Below are 24704 nucleotides of genomic sequence, written 5' to 3'. Positions count from 1 at the left end.
TTTTCCTCTTGACTTTTTTTGGGCAGTTGTTTTCTGGACGTTTTTTGGTAGTTGTTTTCTTGTCATAGAGGAAACCCCTACCGGGACTTACTGGCACTTACCAATAAGCTCCTGGCACTTACCAATAAGCTCCTGCTACCGTTCTCATAAATGTGTCCTTGTGAAATCTCAAGAACTGGATTTACTGTACCACAACTAATCTTTCAGAAGCGTATGTTGTGAGACTGAAGTACAAGAAGTTGCATGACATTTCCGGGAGACTATCTCTGTTTGTGTCCCTCAACAATTAGATAACTTTTATTTTATTTATATTTTTTATTCCAGGCTAATCAGAGCAGGCATTATCATATAAATATAATTACTAATTAAGTAGTTATATTTCTATGAGAATTATCTTGTGGGCACAAGCAACACATAATCTCTCAATTATAACTGTGTCCCAGAGTCCTCTAAACCCTGAGTTTACAATCCGTATTGCAACACAGTGTCAGTGGGGGGAGCAGGAAGGAGAGAGCAGACTGTACACATCACGTCTCAGGGACACCTTTCAGCTGAGTCACTGTGTGTGTGTGTGTGTGTGTGGGTGGGTGATTTTTGTGTGTGTGCATTCGTAATCACTTAAAAGGGAGAGAGGAAACTGAGCCCAGCTCTTTATAACTCCCTCTTTAACAGCATGCAAGACTCAAATCTCTGTCATGGTCATGGATGATTAAAAAGTTATAGATTTTTACTTCACTTCCAGTGTTTTGCTAATATTTACTAAATATCTTTCCGGTCAATATTTTTTTCGATGTTTTTTTAAATCTGAATTTAAGTGAGAAGGAGAGGGGGTTGGGGGAGGGGTAGAGAGGCAGACTTGCTAATAAAGACTGACGCAGAAAGAGCCAAAACCCCATTAGATGCCACGCCAATGGAGGGGAGACAGTCAACCCACCAATCAAAAAGGAGAGGAGATGTCCTTTAGAGGAGACCGGGCTAGTGCCACGTGTTTGTGAGAGGTGAAACACCTGCTGGCACAGAGGATGTGTCACAGAGTATGTGTCACAGAGTGGGGACAGGGAGGGTAGGAGGGCGAGAGAAGAGAGAGAATAAAGAAAACAGAATTGAAAAAAAGAATCGTTGGGAGGCAGAGATAGATAGAAAATAAAAAGAGAACAAAGGAGAGAGAGATTTAGAAAGAGAGAGTGAAGCAGAGCAATAAAACTACAGAGAGAGAAAGAAAGAGACCCCGTTTCAGTCTGTTAGCCCTGCTCATACAGAAGCCAGCAGCACCCCCTCCCCCCCTCCCTCACAGAAGCACCATCACAACAAACTCTGTCTGCATACCAGAGTACAGGAAACCCCTGGTGGCAATGAAACAGGTACTCTAACGCTTTGCCTCGCAACAACCTTATCGTTCTCACTCAATGTCTCACTGCAGTCCTTCTTCGGAGCCTTAGAACCACGGACCATCACCTTATTACCTCATTTCTCTTCTGCGACACACCGACAAACAACCACCGTCACATCTCTCCGACCCAACATGAGGAAGGGGCTCCAGGGAAGCCAGGCTGCTCACACAGGGCAGTGGGAAGAAAAGGAGAGGAAAGAGGAGAGGCATCACGAGCAGCAGCAGCTGGGGAGGGCAGAGAAAAAGTTAGTAGCGTTCTGGTTGTCCTTGTCCCAGAGGACGTGGACATTTTTCAGGCCCCGCAGTGGCGAACGCACTGGCTGCTTCCAGCGGAGCCCCTCCGCAGCTCGCCTGTTGAAGAGCGAGGCGTGAGGAGTGCGAGAGGCCAAAGGCAGTCCGTGCCATTCTTCAGCTTCATCCACCATAAGCAACAAAACATGTTTTGTTTGTTATATTAGTAACGTTGGCTAAAGACAGAAGCACAAGAGAGAGTGACAGGTGAAGGACAAATGCCCTCTTCTTCTTTTCTTTACCTTGGGGAAAAGCATTAGGCAGCAGCTGAACTGTTACTTTTTGAACATTACGACAACAGACTGTCATTACATTTACTTCACGTTCAGAACATTAAGGCAACAAACTGTGACTCAAAAGGCGTTGTGCTGCTGTCGACTGGAAGAACTTCCTGCCCTCCTCTTGTTGTCGTCAAAGCCAGGCCTCCCTCCTCTGAAGAAACTTCCACTCGCGAAACTAAACTATAAAGTTTACCATAGAGAAGATATTAGTGGTGGAGATTGCTGGAGGTTAGTGTGACAAGGGGCAGGTGTCGCTCCCTAAACCCCTACTCGTCTTCACAGGAAGAGATGGGGTAACTGGGACCTGCTGAGACCATGGTGGTCACCCATCTGGAGCTGGAATTGTGCTACCAAGGGAAGAAGCTGAGAGGCTTCACCTGTAAGCTGACCCGCTCGCCCTATGGCTACCTGCCTGAGAGTGCCTGGCTCATCGCAGCCCAGATCCTACTGCCCTTCCTGGTGGCCGGCCTGGGCATGGTGGCAGCGGGCATAGTCATGGACGTGGTGCAAGTATGGGCTAACTTTGTGTTTGTGTGTCTTGTAAAGTACATTTGTGTGCATGTGTGTGTATGTAATATCTGTGAACAATATCCATGTATGCATGTCTTTTCTTGACCTATTGTTAGGCTTTGAAACAGTATATTTGTGTGTATCAGGGCATGACGTAATGTGTTGTAAATCCCCTTGCATTTAAGCAAAAAAACTGGTGAGAGAGGTGCAGCTCCACAGATGTTTGGGCACCTACATTGTTACATTGCTTTGTATCAGCAATAGCCCACCAGTGGTGGGAACTGGTGGGGTTAGAAAAGGGCACACTGGCTACATCCCATATGACACACTGATCCCTTTAAATCTCAGACACACCGGTTTGTCTGCCACAGTACTTAGCACTTCTGAACAGTGTCGGCAGTCAATCTCTTATGTTTACACAGCAAAGACCTTGAAGTCGTCAGCCACCCAGCCTTGTTAAGATACCCCAAACCAGAAGGTAGCAGTAGTGTTGTTTGGCAATGCACGTTTATGTGTGTTGCTATATGGTCTAGTCAATGTTAGCTAGCTACCTAGCTAGCTGCACACAGTTTGCCCTTGTTGATAATAGCCAGATGGCAAGATCACAAATAAACAATTGAATTCACTCTCCATAATCACATACAGGCCTCAGATAAATGTTTAGCTATCTGGCTAATGTTAGCATGATACGCTAACTAGCTGTTGTGCTAGCTAGGTAAAGTAAAGATACTGCATTGACTCTCGACAGCCAGCTACAAGCAGCTGCTACATTGAAACTAATCCATTGTGATTTAATTACAATGTTGCTAGCTACAGTGGCCAGATAGCTAGCTTGGTAAAGCATTAAGTGTTGTGTGCATTGTTCTTCACTTAACACCCCATTTGTTTAATACGAAGTGTGTGCGACTGCATTGCTCAGTTAGCTAGCTAGCAAGCTAACTAGTGCACATTATCAAACCTTACAAAAAAAAAGCACGAAAGCACGAAACTCCTTACTGAGATGTAAAATATGTAAAGACTTCCTCTAGAAAGAAAATATATTATGCAGGTTTATTGTTTTAGTTAGAACAATTCTGATGAAAAGGGGGTGCATTAGACCTGAAAAAGTGACCTATTTTGTCCCCTTTTTCTTGTCACTCATATCGGTTCCCCACGTGGAGGTTCAAATCAAATCAAACTTTATTTGTCACATGCGCCGAATACAACAAGTGTAGACCTTACTGTGAAATACTTACTTACAAGCCCTTAACCAACAGTGTAGTTCAATTAAAAAAAAATACCATATAAACTAAAGTAAAAAAATTACAATTAAAGTAACACAATAACATAACAATAACGGGGGGTACTGGTACCGAGTCAGTGTGCGGGGGTACAGGTTAGTTGAGGTAATTTGTTCATGTAGGTAGGGGTGAAGTGTCTCTGCATAGATTTTTAAAAAACAGTGAGTATCAGCAGTGTACAAAACAAATGGCCTCCCCCCAGGTGGTAAGGGTAGGTAACAACACATCCACCATGCTGATCCTCAACACAGGCGCTCCTCAGGGGTGTGTGCTCAGTCCACTCCTGTACTCTCTGTTCAGCCACGACTGCATGGCCAGGCACGACTCCAACACCATCATTAAGTATGCAGACGACACAACAGTGGTAGGCCTGATCAACGACGAGACAGCCAACGACGAGACGGAGGAAGTCAGAGACCAGAGCCTATTCACCCTCAGGAAACTAAAAAGATTTGGCATGGTTCCTGAGATCCTCAAAAGGTTCTACAGCTGCAACATCGAGAGCATCAACCTGACTGGTTGATTCATTGCCTAGTACGGCAACTGCTCGGCCTCTGACTGCAAGGCACTACAGAGGGTAGTGCGTACGGCCCAGTACATCACTGGGGCTAAGCTGCCTGCCATCCAGGACCTCTACACCCGGCGGTGCCCTAAAAATTGTCAAAGACCCCAGCCACCCCAGTCATAGACTGTTCTCTCTACTACCGCATGGCAAGCGGTACCTGAGTGCCAAGTCTAGGACAAAAAGGCTTCTCAACAGTTTTTACCCCCAAGCCATAAGACTCCTGAACAGGTAATCAAATGGCTACCCGGACTATTTGCATTGTGTGCCCCCCCCCACCCCAACCCCTCTTTTTACGCTGCTGCTACTCTCTGTTTATCATATATGCATAGTCACTTTAACTATACATTCATGTACATACTACCTCAATTGGCCCAACCAACCAGTGCTCCCGCACAGTGGCTAACCGGGCTATCTGCATTGTGTCCCACCCACCACCCGCCAACCCCTCTTTTACGCTGCTGCTACTCCTCATATATGCATAGTCACTTTAACAACATCTACATGTACATACTACCTCAATCAGCCTGACTAACCGGTGTCTGTATGTAGCCTCGCTACTGTATATAGCCTGTCTTTTTACTGTTGGTTTATTTCTTTACCTAACTATTGTTCACCTAATACCTTTTTTCACTATTAGTTAGAGCCTGTAAGTAAGCATTTCACTGTTAGGTCTACACCTGTTGTATTCAGCGCACGTGACAAATAAACTTTGATTTGATGTCAGTTAGCCTATCAGAAGCATCTAAAAGGCATGACATCATTTTCTTGAATTTTCCAAGCTGTTTAAAGTCACAGACCATTTTTGGTATGTAAACTTCTGACCCACTGGAATTGTGATACAGTGAATTATAATTGAAATAATCTGTCTGTAAACAATAGTTGGAAAGATTGGTTTCATCTGGTCTGATGAAACCAAGATTGAACTCTTTGACCTCCAGAATGCTTCTGGAGGAAAGCTGGCACCATCTCTACGGTGAAGCATGGTGGTGGCAGCATCATGCTGTGGGGATGCTTTTCAACAGCAGGGATTGGGAGACTAGTCAGGATCGAGGGAATGATGAACGGAGCAAAGTACAAAGAGATCCTTGATGAAAACCTGCTCCAGAGCACTCAGGACCTCAGACTAGGGTGAAGGTTCACCTTCCAACAGGACAACAACCCTAAGTACACAGCCAAGACAATGCAGGAGTGGCTTCGGGACAAGTCTCTAAATGTCCTTGAGTGGCTCAGCCAAAGCCCAGACTTGAACCCAATCAAACATTTCTGGAGAGACCTGAAAATAGCTGTGCAGTGACGCGCCCCATTCAACCTGACAGAGCTCGAGAGGATCTGCAGAGAAGAATGGGAGAAACTCCACAATTACAGTACAGGTGTGCCAAGCTTGTAGCGTCATACCCAAGAAGACTCAAGGCTGTAATCGCTGCCAAAGGTGCTTCAACAAAGTACTGAGTAAAGGGTCTGAAAATGTATGTAAATGTCATATTTCAGTTTTTAATTTGTAATAAATTTGCAAAAATAAAAAAAATAAAAACGTTTTTGCTTTGTTATTATGGAGTATTGTGTGTAGATCGATGAGGGAAAAATATTTAATATGTTTTAGAATATGGCTGTAACGTAACAACATTTGGAAAAAGTCAAGGGGTCTGAATACTTTCAGAATGCACTGTATTGTCCTTTTGCTTGTTTGATGGCTCTGCGGACGTCGTAGCTCGACTCCTTGTACTAAAAATAAAGGACGCCTATTTAAATATAGGTGTTTCAAGATGGATCGTATAAAAAATGCTGTCTTGCCAATTCACATGTTATTTTCAATAGGAGTTGGCAAGACAGCACAATAAGATCTGGGACTCAGGGTACTTGTGGCTATACCTCATGGAACATTTTGGAGATGACAACTATTTTTTTTGTATACTCTGTAAGACATGCAGAAAGGCATAGTGCGTGTAGCTAGTAGTATAGCAAAAAGGACATAGAGGCAGATAAGAGTAGAGCAGCGCAATAGCTCTTTCCCTGGTTAACCTTTTGGAAAGATCCCAGCAGTTGCATGGCATGACTAACTCCCTGAATAATGGAATAGGTTGGTGGGTTGGGAGTCACTTTGACTGAAGATAGCCTTGAAAGCTATTCCCCCCCCCCCCTGAAAATTACAGGCCTCTCTCATCTTTTTAAGTGGGAGAACTTGCACAATTGGTGGCTGACTAAATACTTTTTTGCCCCACTGTATATATCGATAACAGTCACTTATTAATCATAACCTCATATCATTCTCATTCTGAACGTTGCAGACTAATTGAATCTGCAAGAATAACAGTATTTTCTGATTATTCAGTACTACACAAATTAATTATATTATTTATTTACTAACTAACTAAATAATAACACAGAATACACATACACTCTATCATGAGACAAAAGTCCCTAGTGGACTGACAAGATATATGGAGAGGGGGTGGGGGAATAGAGAAATAGACATTTATTGTGGATACATTCTGTAATTCTCCTCAAAGTTATATTAATACTTTGCTCATGAACCACTGCCCATTCGGATAAGAAATGTAATGTATATATTTACGCATAGATGTCTTTGTTCATTGTCTATCTCTGGTGAACCAATCAACCCTTCTATGGGGACTGGTGTTGTTCACACTTCGGCGATCGGCTCGGCGTCGGTGTAAGGCTCGGCTTGTCCACCAGAGGTTACAATGTCCTTCTTAGTTGTAGAGCTTCTCTGGTAGTGGTGTTTAAATAGAACCGCTGCTCAGATGCAACAGTGATTGTCTGAGATGGGATTTCTTCCTTTCCACCTTGTGTCTTTAGTCATTTCTAGGACCACTTTTACATGCACAGCTGCAGACTGAATGTTTTTAGTCTCGTCGTGGAGGTTATCTTCTCATCTCGTGTTGGTTTTCAGAGTTTCCAAACATTTCAATGTGTGGACCATGGTCTCACATCTTCTGTCATGGTATGTTAATTCTTGACGAGTCCATTTAAGCACTCTGGTCGGAAAGGGGGTTCCATCACACTAACACACTATTCTGACCTCATTAGGGGCATGGCTTAGTTAATGTGCCAGGAACACGAAAAACCATTTACGACAGGGTGTGAAGGTGTCATAACACTGGCCCAGCCCCCCACCTCTGAGGCCTTGGATCGTTGACCAGGAGAGTCATGACAACAGCAACAGAGAATGATTTTAATCTGAATAAAGAAATTATATAATACCAATATTAATCATGTCCTGTTACAGTGAATTATTCTGCTTGCCAGATCTGTTTGTGCTTGAGCCAACTCCTTTCTGTTTTGACAACATGACATCGACCAAACAGTAGGCTAAAGCACAAGTACTGTATATCTGGCAATCAGTCTAGCAGAAAATATGTTGGGAGGGATTGGGATGTTTCATCATTGAGAGGTGTTTAAGGAGATCATTGTGAATGTTTCAGCACTGGCAAGTTCTTATGGATATTATTCAGAGTGGTATGTTTCAGTACTAGCTAGTGTTTAATTGTGTATTATTCAGCACTGGGAGGTGTTTAAGGAGATCACAGAGGTGTTTATCTTGGTGCCAGCCCTGGTGGGACTGAAAGGCAACCTAGAGATGACACTGGCATCCAGACTGTCTACAGCAGTGAGTGGACACACACTGCCACACACACACTCATAGGCACGCACGCATGCACACACACAGACACTGACGCACACACACTCAATGCTGGCACGACATGTTTAACGCTCAAACTAAAACATGTGATTTAATACACACACACACACACACAACCATTTAGAGGCTGTTGCCATATATACAAAGACTTGGAATCACTGGCCACTTTAATAATAGAACACTAGTCCCTTTAATAATATTTAAATCAAGTTTACGTGCTGCTTTACTCCTCTCATATATACTGTATGCTATTCTACTGTAATCTATTGTATGCCGACATAGCTCTATCTAATATTTATATATTTCTTAATTCCATTATTTTTGTTTCAGATGTGTGTATCGTTGTGAATCGTTTTTAGATAATACTACACTGCTAGATACTACTGCAATGTTGGAGCTAGGAACACAAGCATTTCGCTACACTCACAATGACATCTGCTAAATATGTGTATGTGACCAATAAAATTGTATTTAATTTAATTGAAATCTTATATCTCACCACTTTTCCTCTCCAACTCCCCCTCGCTCCTCCCTATCAGGCGAACACTGGGCAGATGGATGACCCGAAGCAGCAGTGGAGGATGGTGTGTAGCAACTTGGCTCTTATTCAGGTGACACCGACGTCTCCGTCCAGCAAACACAGCCAATGGCATTTTATCAAACCAGTGCTGTCACTTTGGCTAGCATGTACAGTCAACCACACAAGTTATTATGGAGTGAGTTTATCTGTGAATCCAACAGAGGGCACAAGAGGGTGTCATTGTATCAAGGCAATGACATGTCTCGGTACCATGCTTCATTCTCTCTCTCTCTCTCTCGCTCGCTCTCTCTAACCTTTCCCCCTCGATCTCCCTCCTTCCTTTCCTGCCTCCCATACCCTTCCCTTGCTGACTCACCTGTTCCCTCTCTCTCTCTCCCCCTTCTCTCACTGCCAGTTTCTTATTCCCCCTCTCTCTTCCTCCATAGGTCCAGGCAACAGTGGTGGGCTTCCTGGCTGCGGTAGCCGCAGTGGGGTTGGGTGCGTTGACCAGGGGTCGTGTAGACTTTCTACAGGCTGCTGTCCTATGTGGCAGTAGTGTCACGACAGCCTTTGTAGCTGCCCTGTCCTTGGGTAGGTCAACGTAACAAAAGCACAACAGTATACTTGCCACTAGCTGATATACAAGCTCTGACTGACACCAGTAATTCTAGGTAGAATTGTAGGGAATGGAAAAGTGAACCCAGGTTGCTAGCGTGAAAGGCAAGCGCCTTACCCATTGCGCCAGCGTAATCCTATATACCACCCATGGTTAAGCCACTTTGTGAGAATTGTATCAGGGCACATTAGTGAAGATTGCTACACCATGTCATCACTTAGATTGTTCCGATGTTTAGCAGCTGTATATTTACTAGGTATACCGGAAATTGAGAGTGATCTTCTATCTTTTGGCAATAGATGACAGTCAGGAACCCTACAAACCTTAAGAGTTGTCCTGCTGAAATGGTTGAATAAATAAATAAAACTAAATAGGCACTTTGATATGGATGATTCTATTTTAGATTGACAGTAGGCCATAGTATATGTGTCCACTCTCTGTATCGGTAGGACTAGTGATGGTGGGAGTGATCATCGGCTCCAGGAAGGTGGGCATCAACCCTGACAATGTGGCCACACCCATCGCCGCCAGCCTGGGTGACCTCATCACCCTCTCTCTGCTGGCCGGGGTCAGCAGCTTCCTCTTCAGGTTCAAAGGTCAGATCAATCGCCATAGAATAACTGGAATGTGCCGGAATCCTGTCGAGCTGTAACTCTCTCAACAGCCGGACCACTTGTGCTTATGTTCCAGCCTCGGCTCGGCCGCTGTCTGTGTCCTTCCTACCTGTCATTCCTCCTTCATTGTCTGTCCCCCTCACTTCATACTGTCCTGTCGGGGAAAAAAACTGTTAAAGTACAAAAGGACGTTTGAATCTCTGATTTCCTTTAAAAAAAATAAGCCCACATTTTATCTGAACCTTCACACCTACCACTGACTAGACCCATCTTGAAGATTGCCAGGACTGGATGCAATATTAAGCTAAGCCTAGGTAGAGCCAGAGCCATTATTATATTAAATATATGGCTCTGGGTAGAGCTATTTTCATATGCCTAGGTTCCGATTCCCTACACTTCTTCCCAAAATGGGCACTTGTTCCCCCCCTCATGGATTTAAAAGTATTGGATTAATGTATGCATGGACTAGACCATAGCCACGGGAAGTAGGAGTGATCAGCACCCCCGATTAATAATTTTTTGTTTTTAAATGTCCCTACTAAATGTCCCTACCAGTCCCTACTAAATTAGAACTTTTATTACCTTTATTACTCCTGTATGAAAAGAGAAAAGTACTTGTCAGCAGAGCGGAGAAAAATACTCCTCAGCAACCCCCTCTGTCGACTGCACCTCCGTCAACAGCTCCCCACGGGCATGGGCTAGACTAGATGGAGTTTCCACAATATGTTTTACACCAGTCCATGAAGGGGAATTAATGACTGCACACTTTGAGGAGAAGGGTAAAGAATCCGACAGAAGCCCAGGTGCTTGGTAGAAAAGAGTTGATTTAAAACTGATCTCTCATTGTTTCCAGCTGGAATAGACTATGATCATAAAGTAGATATTTTACATCATCGTTAGTTCATTTTACATTTAATTTCCTTTCCAGGCAATAAAAAATATTGTTGACCTTTGCAGTGAATAAAAAATCTTACGCCTGACAAGGCCAATGAAATCTGCATTTCGCTGGAAGCCCTGCCTTCCACAGGTGACAAGCCCAAGGCTCGGATTTATTCCTTTAATTCTTCTGCTCTTCACTTCGACGTGAGCAGCAACGATTCACACGACTAAAAACAAACCCTTTGGGAACATTTTGTGGTAGTGTGTGCTCACCCCCTGGGCTTTGTGGGCTGGAGTTTTTTTATTTGCTCTCCTAGTTTCCTAACCACAAACCAATGACTTTTTCTTCGTATTGCTTGGCCTGGCTGTAGCAAAGAGTAAGATCGCTGACGTGACCGAAAAGACAGGCTAACAAGCCAGGTTTGGGTTCACGACCATGCCCAAATGAATATAAAGATACTCACATGTGTTGCCTTGTATGTCTCAACGCATGCTCTGGCTGCCCTCACTTGAATCAGTTTGTGTGCGGGACTAGGGGATGAAGTCAGTAACAGTGGCTTGCCCGCGGCTGGAACTGTTCCCTTAGTCCAGGCGCAGGTTCTCTTGACAATCGTGTAGCATTCTTGAGGGGGCTTGGTGTTTCCGATAGTGACTTCCTCTCCCTGGTGCCCGTACCTCGGCTGAGTCTGAGTTGCTGGACGCAGAGATGGATTGGGTCTGGTTGGAGCAAATACCTTGTCTGCCTGGGCGTGGTGTACGCGGTTGCTGTCGCCAGTTACGGGAGGCTACTCGAAAAGAGAGGGTGGCAAGGTTCGGTGGGTACCCCTTGCTGCCTGTGTCTGCCTCGGTCAAGCACTGCTTGCCTCTCTTCCCAGACTTGTCAATGATGGGTCCGGTCCTACCTCAGTGATCCGGTCCTATGCAGACTTCCGAGAACAGCCTAGCTAAACAAGTGCTGCATAGCATGCTAGCCAGGTTAGCTAACTCGCCAAGCTATTCCTGCCACCCCACGTGGAGTTGCTAGGATAGCTCTCTTGTTTAATATATGTAGCATTAAGTCACTTGGTTATTCCAAACAGACCTTGTTGCAGTCAAAGAGGCTATCTAACCTAGTTTAGACTAAAACATCTCCTGGCTAAAGTCAGCTAGCATGCATAACTTCTGGTGAATGAAACTTCCTAGCTTTCCCCCAGGATTATGGCAACTCGTTCCTATTTCCAATTCCTGGAGTGAGAGGGAGTGGAGAAAGCGGGGCTTGCGTGCACCTCCGATAAGGAAGAAGCCCCCGAGCACTTGGCTTGGTTAACCCATGGAGCAGGGGGCCTTAGCACGGGTCTGAGGGACCAGTGCGCCCCTCCACAAAAACATTACCGTGACAACAGTACCTCCACATTTGGTTACAGCCCAAACGGGGTACTTTATTTATTTATCCGTTATTTTACCAGGTAAGTTGACTGAGAACACGTTCTCATTTGCAGCAACGACCCTGGGGAATAGTTACAGGGGAGAGGGATGAATGAGCCAATTGTAAACTGGGGATTATTAGGTGACCGCGATGGTTTGAGGGCCAGATTGGGAATTTAGCCAGGAAACTGGGGTTAAGACCCCTACTCTTATGATAAGTGCCATGGGATCTTTAATGACCTCAGAGAGTCAGGACACCCGTTTAACATCCCATCTGAAAGACGGCACCCTACACAGGACAGTGTTCCCAATCACTGCCATTGGGACATTTTTTTAGACCAGAGGAAAGAGTGCCTCCTACTGGCCCTCCAACACCACTTCCAGCAGCATCTGGTCTCCCATCCAGGGACTGACCAGGACCAACCCTGGTCCTATTGACAGATGTAGGATCTTAATTTGATTTGAGCATTTTCCTGTAGTGTATTGAGGTTTAAAAAGGCATCTACAGCTTACAATTTCCACTTTAAAATGTCCGACATGATTTGCCTTGACAAAAATAGTATCAACCCCTACAAAAAAAAATCCATTAATTATAATCCACATAATAATTAATTTCTTGTTGCTGACTGACCAGGACCAATCCTGCTTAGCTTCAGAAGCAAGCCAGCAGTGGTATGCAGGGTGGTATGCTGCTGGCATCAGCCATCGCCAGAGCCCGGGCTTTGTGCAGGCTATACAGTCTCAAGGAAGCACAACGTATTTATTTATTTTATTCTACCTTTCTTTAAATAGGCAAGTCAGTTAAGAACAAATTATTATTCACAGGAATAAGAATTCATAGGAACAGTGGGTTAACTGCCTTGTTCAGGAGCAGAACGACAGATGTTTGTCTTGTCAGCTCGGGATTTAATCTAGCAACCTTTCGGTTACTGGCCCAATGCTCTAACCACTAGGCTACCTGCCGCCCCTAGGCTACCTGCCTAGGGGCGGCAGGTACCCAGGGTGAGAGTAATAGGTTTGCTCTCTGTCCACAAGGAGGCACCCCTCCCCATAGGTGGCTCATTTCTGGGATTCATTGCTGATTCCTGCCTGTAGCTCACTAGTCCCTATGAGGCATAGCTGCCGGAAGTAGGGGTGCTGAGGGCAGCAGCACACCCTGGAAAATCCAAAATAAATGAATAATAAGAATTTTTGCACAAAAGTAGTGCACTGGGCCTTTAATAGCCCTGTATAAATGCCATGGGCCATTTAACTTGGTGTCCGTTGGGGCCGGCTTGGGGCGGGATTTCCTTTCCCCATAGTTCCTTTCCCCCTTTCCCCACTGAAAAGGAATGTAAAGGTATGACTATAACTACTGTTTCCTGAAGGAGGGAAACGAGGTACAACACAACTATGGGGAAATGAATTAAAGGAATGAATCTGAGCCTCGGCTTATCACCTGTGGAAGGCTGGGCTTCCAGCCAGGCGCGGATTTCATTACCCTTGTCAGGCGTAAGTATGACTCCCCATAGTTGTGTTGTACCTAGTTTCCCTGCTTCAGGGAACAGTAGTTATAGTCATAACATTCCGTTTTGCTGGCTATTGCAGGTCTGCTTGATAAATGTCTAACACAGTGCATTGGGTGTGTTCCACATACACAGGTATAAAATAAGAAAATGTGTATGTGGAATGTGCTCACTTTCTCACACACACTCGCTACCTGTCCTGTCTTCCAGAGATGTGGTACCTGCCTGTGCTGGTGTGTGGCTTCTTCCTGGTTCTCATCCCGCTGTGGGTGGTCATTGCCCAGCGCTCTCCTCCAATTAGAGAGGTCCTGAGGTCTGGGTGGCAGCCTGTCATCGTAGCCATGTCCATCAGCAGGTAAAGGCCTGGGGCTTTCAACAATCTATTGTTATTCAATCAACATTCTATCAATATTCAATCAATGTTCTATTAATGATCTACAAAAGACTCAGGAGTTTCCAACTAGTTTCCTTCAAGGAGACAAGCGTGCAGTATACACACTTAAAGTGCATCTTGAAGGACTTAATCGCTTCCTCTTTCCTCACCTTTATCTAAACTGATTTGATATAACTGGACAAGTAAAATATACTTCTCAGTAGGCTTCCATGCACCATATCGCTTTCATCTATCCTCTCCTTTCAGATCAGTGCAGATAATTTAAAAAATACTTTATTATGACACCTTTCAGCTTTGGATATGTTAAGTGACGTTTGTCTCCCATTGTGTCCTTTTAAACCACAGTATCGGAGGCCTTATTCTGGACAAGACCGTGAGCGACCCGAACTTTGAGGGCATGGCGGTGTTCACCCCAGTAATCAACGGTGAGTGGACCGAACCTTACTCCTCAAACAAATGAAAGGGCGGGACCTGTGTGTAATTCAATGTTGAATGTTAAATAGTTCCTACTTCCTCCTAACTAACAAATATCCTCAAGAAACCACCCGAGAAACATCTGTCCCACTGGGAAAATACTGGTTGAATCAACATGGAAAACTGATTGGATTTGCAAAAGGTCGTCAACATAAGGGCATTTAGTCTTTTTTTAACACAACTTTTCACCTAAATCCAATGATATGGAGACATTGTTTTGTTGTTGATTTCACGATGAATTCCACCAAATGTAAATCAAAACTAGAAGTTGAACTTACGTCTGTGCCCAGTGGGGTATGGGAAAAACTAGAAACAGGTTTAACCTTTTTGCAACGCTGTTTACCATTACTAAATATGTCTCTCGTAAAGCCACCATTAAATCTCATTTGTGCTCATGTTGGGAAATGGGTTCGAGTCGAGAAGCCATAGCTTAATTGGTCTCAAATTGTTATAAACACAGCATTACTTTACATATGTTTGTTATCCTTAGCCTGTCCACTACTGTAAGATATTATGTAAGCTTAAATGTAAAATCTGGTACTCTTTTCCCTCAAAGACAACATCTGGTTTTCTTGGTAGAGAGATATATGACGTATGACAAAATAGATGGGCGTGGGATCTTGTCCTATTTAAACAGTCTTTGAAGTATGACAGTAAATTACTATAATTTGTGTGATTGTTTACAAAAGCACAACGGCTTAATGCAAAGCATCTAAATGGCATCAACATTTATTTCATTAGTCATAAGTTGGTTTTCACACAAGTTGCAGAGTGCCATGTCACTAAAGGCCTAGTCTGTGATATTTAAATTAGTGATATATACCCATTAATTGTGAAGAATATCACTTATAAATGCATGAGTCTTGAAAGCCATGACTACGAGGCCTCCCGAGATGTTCATTACTTATACAGAATAAAAGGACGCTAATTTAAACCACTCAGCAGCCTAGTCAGAACATCAGAGGGGAAGGAGGAAAGTATTGAAGTTCCCACATCTTCTGTAAATAAGACTCTTAGTATGGCGATGTTTGTTACCCATGGCTAGCCACCATCGCTGGAGAGGAATAACAATAGGGTTTACATAAACCTCAGCCTGTTTAGAATAACAACTATGCAATCTCTGCTTCGGATTTCCTCTATACTGCATATTTTCCAGCCTCAGCTAGCGATACCAAAGGTTTCCGCTTTTATCTGCATTTCAAGACAGGAAGTACATTTGCATTGCCATTCAGTGTTTCTTTCTTTCTCTCTCTCTCTCTCTCCCTCCATCACTGTTTATGTCTCTCTCTTCACTCTCCCTCTGCCTCCCTCACAATCTCTCTCTTCCTCTCTTTCTCCTGCCTCTCCAATCACTCTCTCCCTCTCCTCCTCTCCACCTCTCTCCGTTCCTATCAACCCCATCCAATAATATGCAAGACTTAGCTGTTGGCTGTGGAAGCATGGCTGTTGAGAATGTAATTTTAAGAGCTATTGCAGGGAACTACAGCGAGACTCGCTCAAGGCTATTAGACTTGTTTGTATTCCTCTCGGAGAGATGTGCCCAAGGCAATAAAATATGCATTCATCATCCCATCACATGTTTCTGAGTGAGGATGTTGTTAAGATTATAAGGACCATATTGAGTTTTTCATGACTGGATGATACAGTCTTCAACAACACCTGTAGCATTGTGCTTGCTACCACACTTTTAATACTTCTCTGATTTGAAGAGAAGCAGTATAATCTCATGGATACAAGATCATGCTATCTCTTTGCACGAACTCACTTTAAAGATATGCCATTACAGTTACAGCCGAACAAGACCTACTTGAGGAACTATAAAAAGTTGCAGAAAACCAAAACGACCTACAATTACCTTAAAGATGCTTCATAACCTTGAAAATACCTATCATTTATTAAACCCAGAGCTCAAGCCTAAATATGTAACAGACCATTTCGAAACAAATGATCCCAGAAAAAAAAACTCTATTTCCAATGATTGTTCTGTTCCATCCCTTCACCCAGGTGTGGGAGGTAACTTGGTGGCCATCCAGGCCAGCCGCATCTCCACCTACCTCCACTACTGGAGCATGCCTGGGACCCTGCCCTCCAAGATGGCACAACACTGGCCTGGCCCCTGCCTGACCTTCTGCTCCTCAGGTCAGCAGTCAAAACACACTTCAACTTCAAACACACACATACAGTTGAAATCGGAAGTTTACATACACTTAGGTTGGAGTCATTAAAACTTGTTTAAAACTTGTCCAGGTGCACTTTTGAAAACTTTAGACGTGCAGCAAGTTTTTTGGGGACAGCAGTGGCTTCTTCCGTGGTGTCCTCCCATGAACACCATTCTTGTTTAGTGTTTTACGTATCGTGTATCGTAGACTCGTCAACAGAGATGTTAGTATGCTCCAGAGATTTCTGTAAGTCTTTAGCTGACACTCTAGGAATCTTCTTAACCTCATTGAGCATTCTGCGCTGTGCTCTTGCAGTCATCTTTGCAGGACGGCCACTCCTAGGGAGAGTAGCAACAGTGCTGAACTTTCTCCATTTATAGACAATTTGTCTTATCGTGGACTGATGAACATCAAGACTTTTAGAGATACTTCTGTAACCCTTTCCAGCTTTATGCAAGTCAACAATTCTTAATCTTAGGTCTTCTGAGATCTATTTTGTTCAAGGCATGGTTCACATCAGGCAATGCTTCTTGTGAATAGCAACCTCAAATTTTGTGCGTGTTTTTTATAGGGCAAGGCCGATCTAACCAACATCTCCAATTTTGTCTCATTGATTGGACTCCAGGTTAGCTGACTCCTGACTCCAAATATCTTTAGCCTAGGGGTTCACATACTTTTTCCAACCTACACTGTGAATGTTTAAAGGATGTATTCAATATAGACAAGAAAATACAATAATGTGTGTCTATTGTTGTGATTTAGATGTAGATAAGATCAAATTTGATGACACATTTTTGCATAAATTCAGGAATTCCAAAGGGTTCATGTACAAAAACATATGTATTCTTAACACTACCAGCATCAACTTATTTTTGCTTGTGCAAGTATTCATCCCCATTTTCAAAGGGCCTCTCTTGTCGGACATCTACAGTTGAAGTCGGAAGTTTACATACACTTAGGTTGGAGTCATTAAAACTTGTTTTTTCAACCACTCCACAAATTTCTTGTTAACAAACTATAGTTTTGGCAAGTCAGTTAGGACATCCACTTTGTGCATGACACAAGTAATTTTTCCAACAATTGTTTACAGACAGATCACTTCACTTATACGACCCAGTGGGTCAGAAGTTTACATACACTAAGTTGACTGTGCGTTTAAACAGCTTGGAAAATTCAACAAAATTATGTCATGGCTTTAGAATCTTCTGATAGGCTAATTGACCTCATTTGAGTCTATTTGAGGTGTACCTGTGGATGTATTTCAAGGCCTACCTTCAAACTCAGCCTCTTTGCTTGACATCATGGGAAAATCAAAAGAAATCAGCCAAGACCTCAGAAAAAAAATAGTAGACCTCCACAAGTATGGTTCATCCTTGGGAGCAATTTCCAAACGTCTGAAGGTACCACGTTCATCTGTACAAACAATAGTATCTAAGTATAAACACCCTGGGACCACGCAGCTGTCATACCGCTCAGGAAGGAAGCAGACCACTGCTCCAAAACCACCATAAAAAAGCCAGACTATGGTTTGCAACTGCACATGGGGACAAAGATCGTACTTTTTGGAGAAATGTCCTCTGGTCTGATGAAACAAAAAAAAACTGTTTGGCCATAATGACCATCTTTATGTTTGGAGGCAAAGCCCTGACCTCAATCCTATAGAAAATTTGTGGGCAGAACTGAAAATGCGTGTGCGAGCAAGGAGGCCTACAAACCTGACTCAGTTACACAAGATCTGTCAGGAGGAATGGGCCAAAATTCACCCAACCTACGGTGGGAAGCTTGTGGAAGGCAACCCAAAACATTTGACCGAAGTTAAACAATTTAAAGGCAATGCTACCAAATACCAATTGAGTGTATGTAAACTTCGGACCCACTGGGAATGTGATGAAAAAAATAAAAGCTGAAATAAATCATTCTCTCTACTATTATTCTGACATTTCATATTCTTAAAATAAAGTGGTGATCCTACCTGACCTAAGACCGGTAATGTTTACTGGGGTTAAATGTCAGGAATTGTGAAAAACTGAGTTTAAATGTATTTGGCTAAGGCTTCCGACTTCAACTGTAAATAGAGATTGTTAAATACCCACACGAACACACAACATGACACAACACTGCCCTGACCCTTGCCTGACCTTCAGCTCCTCAGCTAACCAGTCAAAACAAACTTCAAACGTAGCACAAACAGTACAAAATCCCAATTTGACGACTGCACACATCCACACACAATTTTACTTACCCATAGCAGTTGTCTTGCACACTTCCTCCGACCTAGACAGTAATAAGATAGTTAACTTTTTAAAGTTTTAGATGATTTTTTTATTAATTTACCAAGAGTGCTGTCATTTAATCCAAACCGTTTTTAAGTCCTCTAATTTTCCTGTTTACATCCACAGGGGTCAACTCCAAGTCAGCCAGAGTTCTGGTCTTCCTGGTGGTTCCGGGTCACCTGCTCTTCCTCTACACCATCCACTTACTGAAGGGCGGGCACGGCGCCCTCACGTCTGCCTTCGTCTGCCTATACCTGTGTGCAGCCCTGCTACAGGTCAGATGTCAAATATATATGTACCACAGACATTAAACTAGCTAAACCATAGACTGTATACAACTCTTACTGTAACAGCTGACATACTGTACATTGAAAAATCTATAGCTGACATATGGACATAATAATAATTAATTAGAGTGCAATTATTTATTTCGGTTTTTGCGTTTATAAACTTCAATGATAGAAACCAAATAGGAATTGTTTAGAAATGAGGGAAAAATGAGTTTCACACCCCTGTGTTAGTTATAGTATTTTATTCTATGTAATTTCATTGAACCTAGTTATTCCATAGTGACACGCTGCAACAAGAAAGTAGGACACCTTTATTGCCATAAACCTGTGAACTTTGTGAAAAAGTTAGGTCAGTTTCATGGAGGAATGTTTATTTTCTTGACATCTTTTTTTTGTTTGGATCTCACACATTAAGGAGGGTTTGAGGCCAGGGAATCATAGGTGTACACTAAGAAAATCATTTGGATGACTTTATCACATCAAGACAAACAATGGCCTTAGTAGAAATGTTTCATAAAAAAGATTTACAGTTTTTCAGCCCTCTTGCTTGGCCAAACTCCAGCGCTGCAATTCAAACCACATGTTGCTGAAACAGGTCGACCAACAGACTGACACGTCTGTCTAGAACACAACAGTGTTTTAGTCCTGCTGTTTATCACATCAAATGGTATTTTTCAGTACAGTAGAAATGACCAGTGTTGCAACTTTTCAGTGTATACCTTATCAGTAGGGGACGTATAAATATAATTATACACCGTATACAGCAACAGACAGATGTGGCTTACAAAAACCATATGTGATATAAATGTGCGTACAAGAGCATATGTGTAATAGTAACTATCTAAACCTAGACCGTATAAAAAACAAGATCTAAACCAAGAGGCAATGGAATGATTACTGCTCAATAAAGATTGGGTTTGACTAAAGTCCAGCATACACAGTGGGTTGTCAGGCCCAGTGTTGCCAAATTACTGTTATCAGTTCTTCTTCTCAGCATTACTCCATGAACATAACCAAAGCTTAATCGTTCAGTTCCAACCAGTATGAACATAACAGTGGCATAAAATGGAACAGAGGAGCGCTTGTTTGGTAATACAGTTGAAGTCAGAAGTTTACATACACCTTAGCCAAATACATTTCAAATCCATTTTTCACAATTAATGACATTTAATCCTAGTAAACTTTACCAGTCTTAGGTCAGGCAGGATCACCACTTTATTTTAAGAATGTGAAATGTCAGAATAATAGTAGAGTGAATTATTTACTTCAGCTTTTATTTCTTTCATCACATTCCCAGTGGGTCAGAAGTTTACATACACTCAATTAGGATTTGGTAGCATTGCCTTAAATAATTTAAACTTGGGTCAAACGTTTTGGGTAGCCTTCCACAAGCTTTCCACAATAAGTTGGGTGAATTCTGGCCCATTCCTCCTGACAGAGCTGGTGTAACTGAGTCAGGTTTGTAGGCCTCCTTGCTTGCATATGCTTTTTCAGTTCTGCCCACAAACCTTCCATAGGATTGAGGTCCTTTGTTGTCCTTAAGCCATTTTGCCACAACTTTGGAAGTATGCTTGGGATCAACGTCTATTTGGAAGATCCATTTGCGACCAAGCTTTAACTTCCTGACAGATGTCTTGAGATGTTGCTTCAATATATACACATAATTTTCCTACCTCATGATGCCATCTATTTTGTGAAGTGCCCCAGCCCCATCCTGCAGCAAAGCACCCCCACAACATGATGCTGCCAGCCCAGTGCTTCACGGTTGGGATGGTGTTCTTCGGCTTGCAAGCCTCCCTCTTTTTCCTCCAAATATAACGATGGTCATTATGGCCAAACAGTTCTATTTTTGTTTCATCAGACCAGAGGACATTTCTCCAAAAAGTACAATCTTTGTCCCCATGTGCAGTTGCAAACCGTAGTCTGTCTTTTTTATGGTGGTTTTGCAGCAGTGGCTTCTTCCTTGCTGAGCAGCCTTTCAGGTTATGTCAATATAGGACTCGTTTTACTGTGGATGTAGATACTTTTGTACCTGTTTCCTCCAGCATCTTCACAAGGTCCTTTGCTGTTGTTCTGGGATTGATTTACACTTTTTGCACCAAAGTATGTTCATCTCTAGGAGACAGAACGTGTCTCCTTCCTGAGTGGTATGACAGCTGCGTGGTCACATGGTGTTTATACTTGCGTACTATTGTTTGTACAGATGGACGTGGTACTTTCAGGCATTTGGAAATTGCTCCCAAGGATGAACCATGAACTTGAACTTGTGGAGGTCTACAATTTTTTTCTGAGGTCTTGGCTGATTTCTTTTGATTTCCCCATAATGTCAAGCAAAGAGGCACTGAGTTTGAAGGTAGGCCTTGAAATACATCCACAGGTACACCTTCAATTGACTCAAATTATTTGAATTAGCCTATCAGAAGCTTCTAAAGCCATGACATAATTTTCTTTAATTTTCCAAGCTGTTTAAAGGCTCAGTCAACTTAGTGTATGTAAACTTCTGACCCATTGGAATTAAGATACAGTGAATTACAAGGGAAATGATCTGTCTGTAAACAATTGTTGGAAAAATTACTTGTGTCATGAACAAAGTAGATGTCCTAACTGACTTGCCAAAGCTATAGTTTGTTAACAAGACATTTGTGAGAGGCCCTTTGAAAATGGGGATGAATACTTGCACAAGCAAAAATAAGTTGATGCTGGGTAGTGTTAAGAATACATATGTTTTTGTACGTGAACCCTTTGGAATTCCTGAATTTATGCAAAAATTTGTCATCAAATTTGATCTTATCTACATCTAAATCACAACAATAGACACACATTATTGTATTTTCTTGTCTATATTGAATACATCATTTAAACATTCACAGTGTAGGTTGGAAAAAGTATGTGAACCCCTAGGTTAAAGATATTTGGAGTCAGGAGTCAGCTAACCTGAAGTCCAATCAATGAGACAAAATTGGAGATGTTGGTTAGATCAGCCTTGCCCTATAAAAAACACGCACAAAATTTGAGGTTGCTATTCACAAGAAGCATTGCCTGATGTGAACCATGCCTTGAACAAAATAGATCTCAGAAGACCTAAGATTAAGAATTGTGACTTGCATAAAGCTGGAAAGGGTTACAGAAGAATCTCTAAAAGTCTTGATGTTCATCAGTCCACGATAAGACAAATTGTCTATAAATGGAGAAAGTTCAGCACCGTTGCTACTCTCCCTAGGAGTGGCCGTCCTGCAAAGATGACTGCAAGAGCACAGCGCAGAATGCTCAATGAGGTTAAGAAGATTCCTAGAGTGTCAGCTAAAGACTTACATAAATCTCTGGAGCATGCTAACATCTCTGTTGACGAGTCTACGATACACGATACGTAAAACACTAAACAAGAATGGTGTTCATGGGAGGACACCACGGAAGAAGCCACTGCTGTCCAAAAAAAACATTGCTGCACGTCTAAAGTTTTCAAAAGTGCACCTGGATGTTCCACAGCGCTACTGGCAAAATATTCTGTGGACAGATTAAACTACAGTTGAGTTGTTTGGAAGGGACACACAACAATATGTATGGAGAAAAAAAGGCACAGCATACCAACATCAAAAGCTCATCCCAACTGTAAAGTATGGTGGAGGGAGCATCATGGTTTGGGGCTGCTTTGCTGACTCAGGGCCTGGAGAGCTTGCTATCATCGACGGGAAAATGAATTCCTAAGTTTATCAAGACATTTTTCAGGAGAATGTTAGGCTATCTGTCCGCCAAAAAGTTGGGTGATGCAACAGGACAACGACACAAAACACAGAAGTAAATCAACAACAGAATGGCTTCAACAGAAGATAAGTGGCCCAGTCAGAGTCCTGACCTCAACCCATTAGAGATGCTGTGGCTAGACCTCAAGAGAGCAGTTCACACCAGACATCACAAGAATATTGCTGAACTGAAACAGTTTTGTCAAGAGGAATGGTCGATAATTCCTCCTGCCCGTTGTGCAGGTCTGATCCGCAACTACAGAAAACATTTGGTTGAGGTTATTGCTGCCAAAGGAGGGTCAACTAGTTATTAAATCCAAGGGTTCACATCATTTTCCCACCCTACACTGTGAATGTTTACATGGTGTGTTCAATAAAGACATGAAAACGTATAATTGTTTGTGTGCTATTGGTGTAAGCAGACTGTGTTTGTCTATTGTTGTGACCTAGATGAAGATCAGATCAAATTTTATGACCAATTTATGCAGAAATCCAGGTATTTCCAAAGAGTTCACATACTTTGTCTTGCCACTGTAATGTGTTTATTGTTATTCACAGGTGGTGATTCTGCTGTACACGGCTGACCTGATGATGCGCTGGATGTGGCGGCGGGGGCTGGACCCGGACAACTACTCTATCCCGTACCTCACGGCTCTGGGGGACCTGTTGGGCACTGGCTTCCTGGCCCTGACATTCAGAGCCGTTCTATTGGGCATTTCCTCTGGGATGAAGGGGGTTTGAGAGAAGGGGCTAATTCATCAGCCTATTTCTGTCCAACATGGTCTTATTGAATATATTCAAATAGAGACATTTAGCTATTGTAGTTATATGTCAGTTATGCTGACGTATTATATGTTGTTCTGTTCATCCATAAGCAACTCTGTTCAGGTCATATTTAAGTGATAATGCCCGAGAAGCCAATGTTCAGAGGCTATATTGGCAGGGTTGTTGTTAGGCCCGAGACGAAATGCCAATATATCCTCTATACACCGGCTTCGAGAACATTATCACTTTTATACAACAGGTTACCAACATATTCATATAATGATTGACATATATGAATTAAAAACGTCATTTTCATGAATTTACTCATACCATTTCATCCTTCTACAAGATATAATCCCGACACAAATCTAGGGTTGCTATCCAAGCCGTTCTATCGGTTCGATTGCCAGAGACGCGACCCAGTCGTTCGTTCTAAATGTTCCACTGCCATACTGACTGGCAACGTTCTTATTCCTTGCTTGCTAGCTAGCCAATTAGTGCTAACTTACAGTCAAGTCAAAAAGTGCAGCCAGAACAACAGCAAAGTAGTTGCATTTGCATTTGTTTAAGCTGTTTACGAAATACATTTATTTGGATACATCCATAACAATGAGGTACGATTTCGCCTGGCGTAGAAATGTGCTCACTCGTCAGGCCACTGTTGTTCAGAGGAGCTAGCCAACAACACAGCTAACACAATCACTTCAAACTGAAGCTGGAAAGCCTGAAAACTAGCAGCACCTGGTTTCGTTTGACCTTGTTTCAATTTACATTTATTTGTATATAACCGTAAAAATGATGCCAGCTGATTCATTATTTCGACTGGCTAAGACACGCTTCCCGTCTCGTCCCGTTCATTACTAAATCAAATCAAATCAAATGTTATTGGTCAGATACACATGGTTAGTAGATGTTAATGCGAGTATAGAGAAATGCTTGTGCTTCTAGTTCCGACAATGCAGTAATAACCAATGAGTAATCTAACCTAACAATTCCAAAACTACTACCTTATACACACAAGTGTAAAGGAATAAAGAATATGTACATAAAGATATATGAATTAGTGATGGTACATAACGGCATAGGCAAGATG

At 42.6% G+C, this 24704-nt stretch overlaps 1 protein-coding gene across 1 annotated transcript; it reads left to right on the top strand.

Annotated features, from left to right (window-relative positions):
* The first annotated feature begins 864 nt into the window (after positions 1-864).
* On the top strand, positions 865-23938 carry LOC109891638 (solute carrier family 41 member 1). The gene is made up of 10 exons (XM_020484161.2): positions 865-2472; positions 7838-7945; positions 8518-8589; positions 8945-9089; positions 9564-9710; positions 13727-13871; positions 14256-14335; positions 16389-16523; positions 18943-19091; positions 23405-23938. Exons 1-10 carry the CDS (start codon positions 2278-2280, stop codon positions 23585-23587), a joined length of 1359 nt encoding a protein of 452 aa, XP_020339750.1. The 5' UTR covers positions 865-2277; the 3' UTR covers positions 23588-23938.
* The last annotated feature ends 766 nt before the right edge of the window (positions 23939-24704 follow it).

This window comes from Oncorhynchus kisutch, linkage group LG1 (genome assembly GCF_002021735.2).
Source record: "Oncorhynchus kisutch isolate 150728-3 linkage group LG1, Okis_V2, whole genome shotgun sequence".
NCBI classification, from domain to species: domain Eukaryota; kingdom Metazoa; phylum Chordata; class Actinopteri; order Salmoniformes; family Salmonidae; genus Oncorhynchus; species Oncorhynchus kisutch.
Note: the sequence above shows the minus strand (reverse complement) of the source record. Positions and strands in the feature narration are given on the sequence as shown.